The sequence below is a fragment of the Elephantulus edwardii genome, unplaced genomic scaffold, assembly GCF_000299155.1.
Source record: "Elephantulus edwardii isolate Elephantulus edwardi_28Jun2011 unplaced genomic scaffold, EleEdw1.0 scaffold00371, whole genome shotgun sequence".
Lineage (NCBI taxonomy): Eukaryota > Metazoa > Chordata > Mammalia > Macroscelidea > Macroscelididae > Elephantulus > Elephantulus edwardii.
The window spans coordinates 35350-45678 of NW_006400121.1; the positions used below are offsets into that span (position 1 = coordinate 35350).

Sequence of the window (10329 nt, forward strand, 5' to 3'; positions counted from 1 at the left end):
GGAATGCTCCTTGGAGTCAAGGATTCTGAAGCTTCGTCTGACATACTTTGGGCATGTTGCAAGGAGGGACTGGTCCTTGGAGAGGGATATCATGTTTGGAAGAGTGGAGGAGCAGCGAAGGAGAGGAAGACCCTTGATGAGATGGACTGATTCTGTGACTGGACCGGTGGTAGTAAGTGCTCTTGTTGAGATGGCTAGGTTGGCACAGGATAGAACAGCATTTAGAGCTCTTGTACATAGGGGTCGCTATGAGGTGCAAATGACTCGATGGCACATAACAACAACAACAATATAGAGAAGGAAAGTTTCCTTTCAGTTCCCAAGTGGGGAATTGTCTCTGTCTCCACCTTTTCCAAGCAGAGGCATAAACACATTTGATTGGTGGGATTGGGAATGTCCCTGAGCAGGTGAGTTCAGCCCCATTTGAACTGCCTATCAGCCAAGCGTGAGCTCTGCTCTGCTCCCACATCCAAACTGTCAGCACAGAGGAGTCACGGTCGGGGTCGAGGTCGGGGTCAGGCCTGCCTTTTAGGGCCTCTGCATTAGGACTTGACATGGATGAGGAAGTAATTGAGAAACAGTTCTTGTGTGCTGTCAAGTGGGAAGTGACTTATAGTTGCCCCTCCAGAAGGTTTTCAGAGGCTGTAAATCACCCAGGAGACTATCCATGTTTCTCATGCAGAGTGGCTGGTGAATTCGAACCTCATGCTTTTAGGATTGTAGCGGAGCTCTTTTTGCTCAGGAGGGCTGTCCCAAGATCTAGGGGAAAACTGGGGACATAATCCAATCCAGCTCAGTAATTCACTCTGATTTCTACCACTCTGATATTTGCATCTGTTTCTCCATCAGTTCTCCACTCAGACATTGGTCTGGAAAGGTCTGACTATCCCCTCCAAACCTCAGAAACCCCATGGGTTAAGTATTCTCTGCCTCAATGCTCTTGGGCAGAATTAAGGGCAGCAGCCATGGAATCCTGAGGGGACATATTTTATGATCCACGTCCTTTAATCCTTGTCCATTGCTCCAATGTCATCTCTCCCCTTTGCTCCCCTCTTGCTTTCCTAACCAAAGCGAGGAGGAGAGGAGAAGGTGGTGGGTCTGTCGGATGGCACCTGATGAGCTCTGTCTCCTACACTCACATTTTTAGGTAGCTTTCTCTCAAAACACTAGAGATTACTCTTATGTCATTAAACAAACAGTGAAAATGACAGTGTGTGATTTCTGAGGCTTGGCCATAAAAAGGCACAGTATCTTCCAATCTTCCACTTTGTCTTGAATCACTTGTTTTGGGGAAAGTCAGTTGCCATGTTGTGAAAGAGAGAGAGAGACAGAGAAAGGGAGACACACAGAGAGAGAGAGAGAGAATGCAACCTAAGGAATATGCTAAGCCAGGACCATCCAGATAAGCTGCTCCAAAGTCCTGGCCCACAGAAACTGGGGTATAATAAATGTTTATTTTAGTTTTAAATAGTTTTTAATATTTAAATTTAGTTTGTGGCAACAGAAAACAAATACGGTTATATCTCCATCATCTCTGGTGCTAAAAAATGGATATTTCGTTTTGTTCTTTGTGCATGTGTGGCTATTATGTATACAAGAGAACACTACCTTCAATAATCTTCACATGTACAGTTTAGTGATGTTATGTTAACCATGGTATTTAACACCACCCTTACTTATTTCCAAATTTTCCCATCAAGAACTGAGTTTTAGTTTGGAGTCACTATTTTATTCAGTACTTAAAATCAGAAAATGAATTTATAGCATCTCAGTATCCACCCTGATTGCAAATGAAGAACATTTATGACCTATAGAATGATAGGCAGGAGGGGAAAAAAAATCTATAAACTATTTCAGTTATTTCTAGAGCCTGGTTCTTTCAGAAAATTGCTAGTTCCACCAATTTCCACTCCATAAAATCTAGAATCCACTTACATTAAGAAGGAACACAGTAAGAACCCCAGATTAGCACCATGAAAAAGGCATCTTTGCAAAGGCTGAGTGGCTGCCCAAACAATTTCTGTACTTCTTTGGACACAGGGACCAAATTACCCTCCAAGATCTGAAGCAAAAGCACAGCATGGAGGCTGACCTATCATTCCCGAGAAAGGCTCAGTTAATTCAAACACAAGTATTTATAGACCTCAAGGCCCAGGGTTCAGTGAAGCACGGAATGAAGGAGGAGGCATGGCACTGTGGGAGAAGTGCTCTTCTGGGGGTCAACCAAGCCTTTAAGGTTATTTAAAGGTCTAACTTTCTGGAATGTCTGTACGCCTCAAAACCTGCAGCTGTTGCATCAGGCAATACCTGTGACTTAGCCAAATAACAGAAATACAGGGTTTTGGTCTCTATGGGAAAGACCAAAATTAAGTCCAAGACAGAAGCAAAAACTCCCGTTAGCCACTATCATTTTACTTTTCCAGTTACAACTACTGTCAAAAAGCCTTTACATTTAGAACGCCTTTTCTGCAGTTTTCTAAAATTAAGTCAATGTAAATCTAGCTTAGGGTCAACATATTCTAGCTACATTAGCATAATATCATAGACATTTCTGGATTTTAAAATATAAAAAGTATTAATAGAGACGTAAAGATATTTAACGAATGGAACAAAAGATCAACCCTAAACCAACCAAATCCTAACTCAAGGAATGAAAAAGTAAAAGAATAGTAACCAAACTTATTTTGATCAAGATGATAGAATTATTTAAAAGGAATAAAAGAATCTTTTTTTTCTTATATTTTTTTTTGTTTTCCAAATTCTTTAAAACCTAGCTCCTTAAAATCAGGATAATTTTATTTTAATCCAGACACCAATATTAATCAGATTTCTTCAACTACATTTTAAAGTGTTGTATTTTCAGTGCTGACAACTCAGGAGATAGGAAAAGCACAGGGGGGAAAAAAAGTACATGTATTCATAATCTCAATAATGTTTACATTTGGCCTGTATTATGCTAGTAATTTTTTTTCTTCTGCAGATAATAGTCTTGTTAAGTAAGATTCTATTGTAAATATTGTTTCATTGTTTACTCTCCTAACAAAGCAAAACATGGTGAACATTTCCCAAATTTTGACTGATTTCAGATAATATTCAAAAAATGAAAGTGCTAAGTATTTTGTCAAATCTTCCAGCAATACTACTAATTTTACAAATACTCTCTTAATATGTTCTAAATAGAACAGATACAACATTTCTATGATCAAGACATGTGGCATAACAATTTGCTGGCAGTTTAACAATGTCATTACAGTTGAGGGGGAAAAATTAAGCATAAAGTTCCAAAGGCCTATACTCAAATCACAGCTTAACTTTGGGCTTAACAGAGGTAGATCTCTCTGCCTCTATGTTCCCATCTGTAGAACAGGACTAGTCTATCTTTAGTTGAAATTGTGTGATGTTCTCAGTATGGTGACTGACACATACACTATAATGACAGCTCTCATTATGATGCCAAAATTTTTGGGCAATGGAGAGCTAAAAGTACAGCTGCTACTTAATTTCATCCTGGACTACTATGAAGGAGGGGATCTAGTTGTAAATATGTTCTGGTTCTTCTCACTCTGAAGACAACATGCCACAAATATTCTTGTAAAAAGCATAGATACTTGTCCCATTTGGGGCAAGTTAATATTTGAGCAGGGCTTCACAGTTCTGGGAGGAGAAAGCATACCAGTAATTCACATTCTATTAAGAGCCAATTTCTCATGAAACATATTCCCTACTGGTTCTCTGTGAGCTGCGTTAAAGGTGAAATGGAACTGAAATAGCTCTTGAAAAAACTGGGGTGAATTAGATTAATATTTGCATTTTACAAAATGCACTAAACCAATTTTGTTAAAATTTTTTAAACTAGCACTACTGCTGGGCTAAGAACATAATCTTCCTGCCAAGTTCCCAGTGGGAGCAAATTTTCATTGCTAAGTTATAAACCTCTGGGGTGGGGGGGGGGGTGGAACGAGAAACCATGTGCATAATGGAAACTGTGACAGTCTTGATCGTATGAAGACTACCAGGTGCAGCAGTAACAGACTTGACACAGAAATCTTCCAGCTCAGATCCTGGCTTCAAGCCTTATGAGATAGTTTGCACACAGACTTCTAGTACAGACTCATTAGACCAAATACTGGGCACAACTGGCCAAATAACTCAGGCACTGAAAGACTCTAGCCAAGTAGAATGTTTACAGACCAACAAACAGATGTAAAGCACAGCTGCAGAGACTCTTCACATCTGCTGCTCCGCCCTCTGTCTTTCTCTGCTTATGCTCATATTTATATAAATAGGGTTTCTTGGACATTCCGAACGGATTCAATGGCAGTGAGCTTAGTTTTGCAGTTTGGTTATGAGTAAAGTTAATCTTCAGCCTGGTACCCAAAGCTCTCCATAATCTAGTCTTCATTTTGCTTTATAGCCAATTCTATTCCTATTTCCATGGTTGTATAAAATATACCCTTAAATCCAAATGTGTCCCTTCCCCAATATGAGTCTTCCCATGCTTTGGTCATACATTTTCTCATTTGGAATTACATTTCATGACATCTAGATCCATCCATACCTTACCAATCTCTCAAAGCCTGGAACCGATGCTTCTCTGTAATAGTTTCCTCTACACTACAGCTGGAAATAATTTTATGCTGGCCAAGATGATCATTAGCTGCTTGAGGGGTGAGATGATATAAATTCACATAAATGCCTCACTGTATTTAGTACTTAAGAGAGTGAATATGATAGTGCTTAAAAAGCATGTCAAATGACAAACAGAAAAGGCTTAATTGTACAGTAAAACAATTTTTTAACGCTGAATGGTACCTTGATTGTTGATTATGATGAACCAACACATTTTGAAGGCAGTAAGGTCTACCACAGCCTGCATGAGTCTGTCTCTTGGTAGCTCTGTGACTACAAGCTGAATTTTAGTTAAGCAATGACTAATTGTTGCTGAGTTAATGCTAAGTGTGTCAGCTGATGGATGCTTTGAGAGGAGATCACCAGCTTTTCTTCTAAATGTTCTCAATGCACTCAAACCTCCAATCTTTCAATTAACAAGATACCTGTGTGCACCATGTAAAAATTCTCCTCAAGGTGGTTAACAGGGTGTAATTCAAGAAGCAAAGACTCTTACTATACATGCTTACTAATAAACAATAGTAATCGTCCTGGTTTGGACTATGGTTTTCTGGCACCCATTTAAATGGGAAGTTGCAATCTTTTCTTAGCACACATTCTTTTTCATCATTCTGGCCTCTTTGCTATTCTTTGTAGCTCACACATTTTCCTTTGTCACCTCCCCTGGTATACGGTCCAAATTGGATCTCCTGTGGCTCTGGGAGGCACTCTGCCCATCGCTCCAGGCTGGATGAGTAATCATTTATTGCTTTCTGCCAGTTGCCACAGCAATCTAATATCCAATTAAGTATTTCACTGGCAAAACCATACAAGCACTCTTTGTAGCTTGCTTGAAGTCCAAGTAAATTATGTCCATTGCTTTACCCAGTTGGTTCATTGTCACTGACTCAAAGAAATTAATCATGCTGGTTAAGCCCGACTGCCTCTGTGTAAATCTATCTCTATCCAATTTGTATGTTTCCAAGTGCTCTAGCTTAATCCCTGATCAAGGTTCACAGGTTCTTTTCCATTTACCAGATGACTTTATAGGTATGGGGTTATCAGTTTAATTCCTAAATGTAAAAATATATACTGATAGAGAAATAGCATGCTGGGCCTCTGTCACCATTTACTGCATGTTTTATTCAGAGACAAAACAAACCCTCAAACCAACCAAAACCAACCCAAAACGAAACACACATACACAACACAAAAACCTCACATACTAAAAACCCTTACCAGACCTTTATCTGTCATTCCTTTTGAAAGATTTTATTTCTACTTTTCTCTCTGTAATTTCCTAATTATTTGTTCTGAATCTCACTAACACAGAGCCTACAATATTTATTCTATTCTTTCTACTGTCATCAATTATACATTTCTTGCCTCTAGGATATAGTGCTGTTTCTTGCTTGTTTTCTCCACTCTCTCCAGCAAACACAAAAGAATCCTTTTGTTCCTCAGAGAATTCTCTCAGCTGACACCCAGACCTGTCAACATACTTCAAGGTTCATCCTTCCTTATTATGAGGCTGCTTAAGTCTTTATGTCACGTGAATTCTGCTTTCCACTGATGGCCAGGCTGCCTCAGACACATTCTTTTACTTGAGATTTATGGGACAGGGTCATGGTTTATAAAGAGAATTTCATGCTTGTTCTCATGCTAATCTGGAGATGAATCCCATCTCATATTGTCATAATATCACCTACAGAAAACTATTTCTGTGGCATCCTATCAGAAGTTCTAACACCAGAACCCCAGAGTTCTGCACTTTGCCAGGGGAAGGAGCTGGATGGTCCTGAAATGCTTTCTGAATTTTTCCTTCATTTGGAGTCTTTTGTTTTTGAAATATTTAAGCAGGTAAACCTGGTAGCTTTCAATTAAGAAAAAAGAAATTCATCTCCCAGGGCATAATGAAATGTTTTCCTACAATATTTGCTTTCACACATTTTCTCTGTTGTTTTTATAGTCAGGCAGACCAAGGAATCAAAGTTAAACAAACACTATTTAACTATCATTGCATGAAGGCAAAAGGGCTTATGAAAAATTGGTTGGGCAGGCTGGTTATTATATTTACTATTCCACTGAGCATAAGGACTGTAAAAATATAAACACAGGCAGAAGTTTTCTCAAAAGACCCCTTTCCCACTTGTAAAAACTGAAATTGTTATATAAAAAACCTGTCAGAGAGTTCCAGTGTGCCCATGCCCATCTGTGCTATCGTTAAATTCTCCACGATCCCCATCTGAGGGGCATCCCTGACTCCCTGAAATGCCATCACCTGTCTGCCTTAGTGATTTCTCTTCTCAGATGCTCTGAACAGCAGGAGTCTACTGTTAGAAATGAGCTCCTCGAGGAGGAATGGGCTGGAACGTAGAAGTCACAGAGATAGAAGACATCTGGTAACTGAAAAGGAATGTATAATGGAGAGGCAGCAGTGCCTGGGCCCTGCCTGGGGAGCATCTGGGCAAAGTGAACCATCACTCAAAACAGCACACAAATACCACAGATGACAGGGAAGGAGGAGAGCTAGCCTCCGGGTATGAGGGAAAAACTGCAGATCAATGCCTGGGAGAGAAAGCCTGTGTGACCAAAAGAAAGTAAACAAGTAACTGGACTAACTCCAGGGACAGAAGGCACTATCCCTGGAAAGCAGAGTGACAATGCTGGAAAAGGACGGCTTGCTGCATAAAAGATGAAGTGAATTCAGGACAAAATTTCAAAGCTTTATTAAGAATGTGACAGCTGAGAGAAAAGATACAATAATTTTTTTTTTTTTTTGGTAGAAAGGCAATACTTTTTTGGGCAATGTCTCACTTCAAAACTGGTTTTATAAGAAAAAACAAAGCGAAACAAGTTTTATGAAAATTAGAGCTACAGAGTATTATTTTTCACCTTACAATAAAGAAATATAATCTCAAACTCACTGCTGTCCCTTCAGCAAGTTTCTGTGGTTGTAAGTCACACCAGAAGAGACTGACCATCTTTTTTCCTGTGGAGTGGCTGGTGGTTTCGAACCACTGGAGAGGCGCTGCCTTTGGGGTTAGTAGCACAACTCCCTAAAGAGTAGGCCCTATAAAAATATCCAGTAAACGGAAAACTAACCACTGTCAAAGAGTCAATTATGATTTACAGCAACCCTCCTCATAGGGCACAAACTACCTCTTAAGATTTCCAAAGCAGTAACCTTTATAGAAGTAGAAGCTGTAATCTTTATAGAAGCAGATTGCCACATCTTTCTCCTCTACAGTAGAGGGTGGGTTAGAATGTCTAACCTTTCAGTTAGCATCCGAGTGGGTGCTTTAATCACTGTGCCACCAGAGTTTATGATAAACTGTACTAAACTGAATGCACCTAAAATATTTTTTTTTTTTTTAGGTTTTAGCTAAATAAGTAGCCAAAATAAGTGATAAAATTAAGGTCTCAGATTTGTGGGCTACAAAATTTCATATAAGTAATACAGAGGCAAGATGAATCAAAATAAATTTAAAGTATGACATCTAATAGTAAAATTTCAAATGAGCAACGTAGACAATGCTACCCAAAACGTAATACTGTTGCAAATTATAAATTTGTTTTATTTCAGCCATTCTGGAAGACAGGGAATTAAGCTTATAATCACATTAAAAACAGGTGGCACTTAAAACATATGCATATATATTTATGCATTAGGTGAAAACAGTCTACTATGTTCATTGCACTTCCTGATGTTTTTCTAGGCAACATTTTCAGTTTCTGTAGTGCTAGTCATGTTAAATATATTTTCTTTCCTAACATACTCTTGGAACATGAGTGGCTATATCAAAGAGAACTGCTCCTATTTGAAATCATTATTTGAAATCATTATTCAAAGCCAGAGCAACTGAACGGGGCTCTCTGTTCTGGGTGTAACCAGAAGAAGTCACTGGGTTAGGAGGCGAGAGCCAGATCTCTCAGAGCTTAGCCACACTCTTCTGGCTCAGGAATAATAAAAAGAGAACTCATCTGGCAAATATCTCCAGGTACTACACAATTGAAGAGCACTGATGGAAACCTTTAATTAAAAAAGGCAAAGGATAAGACATGAGAGCTATTGTTGGCAATACAGCAGAAGGAAAAAGCAAGAAGACAAAAGTCTATGTGAAAGCATTTCCAGGTACTCAACAGTCTCACCTGACAGCATTCTGGAGAGGCGGGTTGGAAAAGTGAAGGGAAAGGATGTGGGGGTGTAACCTGACCAACAAACACAGACGGGTGAAGAGAAGACAATACAGTATGTGTAGAGTGTGGTAAAAGGAACCAATTATTGGAGTCTTATGACAAATTCAGTTAAAAACAAACAAAAAACCAAACATCACACATGCCAAAACCCTCCCTCAAATTAAAAACCAAAGGAATGGGAAAAAAAAGTCTTAAATACACAATTCAACATTTTTCACTTCTTCATTTTCCTCTAGGACAACACTAGACTTACCTCTCACAAACAACAGGCCGTGATTCATTGAGGACAGGACCCAGGGAAGAACACGGCTGACGAGGAGGGGGTGCAATGGGCACTGCGGAGTCCAGGGAGCTTGTCTTCCGATGTAGGGCGTCCTGGGCCAGCGGGGCTGGGCTGTCCCCGTCACAGGAGCCCATTCGGTGGCCAGCCCCTAGTGGTAACTCAGGGCCCATTGCTCCCTGCAGGGGCAAGTCGCCTGAGGCACCCAGCTCCACTTCCAGGGTGGGTGACGCTGGAGGGGACACGCGGGGCTTGCGTTTGGTGGAGGCGCCAGAAAGCAGCTTCAACAGACCCTTTTTCTCTTTCTGGAAAACAACAATAATAAAAATATTTACATACGTTTGGTGGAGGCGCCAGAAAGCAGCTTCAACAGACCCTTTTTCTCTTTCTGGAAAACAACAATAATAAAAATATTTATATACATCCATACTAGGGCGATGGCATGAAAATCCTTGGGGAGTTGTGTTGCTAACCCAAAGCCTCTTGGGTGGTTTGAATACATCTGCTCTGGGGAAGAAAGGTGGGCAATTTCCTCCTAAGTGACTGATTTACAGCCTCTCAAAAACCTTCTGGAGGGTCAGCTAGGAGTCCTGTTCTGAATCCAGGGCAATGAGTTTGATTGGGTTTTGTGTAGTGGTGGTGTTTTTAAATCATACATGCAAAGTGCTTTTGTCTATAATCTATGGCCTAACCAAAAGGTCTTGTATGTGAATCCACCAAATGACCATGCAGAAGAAAGATGGGCAAACTCTTCCTGTTAAGATTTATAGTCTCAAACCATGTGTTGAGCTGCTATACTACGTTGGACCAGCCTTGCTATGGGAGACAAAAGGAGGTGGTCTCCTCCAATTAAAATTTACAGACCAGGAAACTGGATGAAAGTTGGCCAGGAGTTAAGAATCTACAGCTGTAGCTTTGAGTTTTTGTTTATATCTGTATGAGATAAGCATTGCTGACAATTTTATAATCTACAGGGGCCTATCGTTTCTATTTTTATTGAATCTTTTAAAATTCTTTCACTCAATATTTGGTTTATGTTCTAGCTATCAATATTTTGGAGTACTAACAGTATCTTTTGTCTCTCCACTGTGGCCATATATGTTTTTGTTTATCTGGGACCTTCCATTCCTATTACTACCTTCTACTGAGGTTGTTGTTATGTGCCGTCGAGTCACTTGCGACTCATAGCGACCCTATGTACAACAGCCCTAAACTCTGCTCTGTCCTGTGCCAATCGCACT

General features: G+C 39.9%; 1 protein-coding gene across 1 annotated transcript in view; it reads right to left on the reverse strand.

The window, feature by feature from the left end:
• The window catches only part of SH3RF1 (SH3 domain containing ring finger 1), a 252817-nt gene that overhangs the window by 1891 nt on the left and 240597 nt on the right, over positions 1–10329 (reverse strand). The window contains exon 10 of the mRNA XM_006902128.1: positions 9062–9393. Within this exon, the coding sequence (XP_006902190.1) occupies positions 9062–9393 (332 nt within the window). The remainder of the gene's footprint in view (positions 1–9061; positions 9394–10329) is intronic.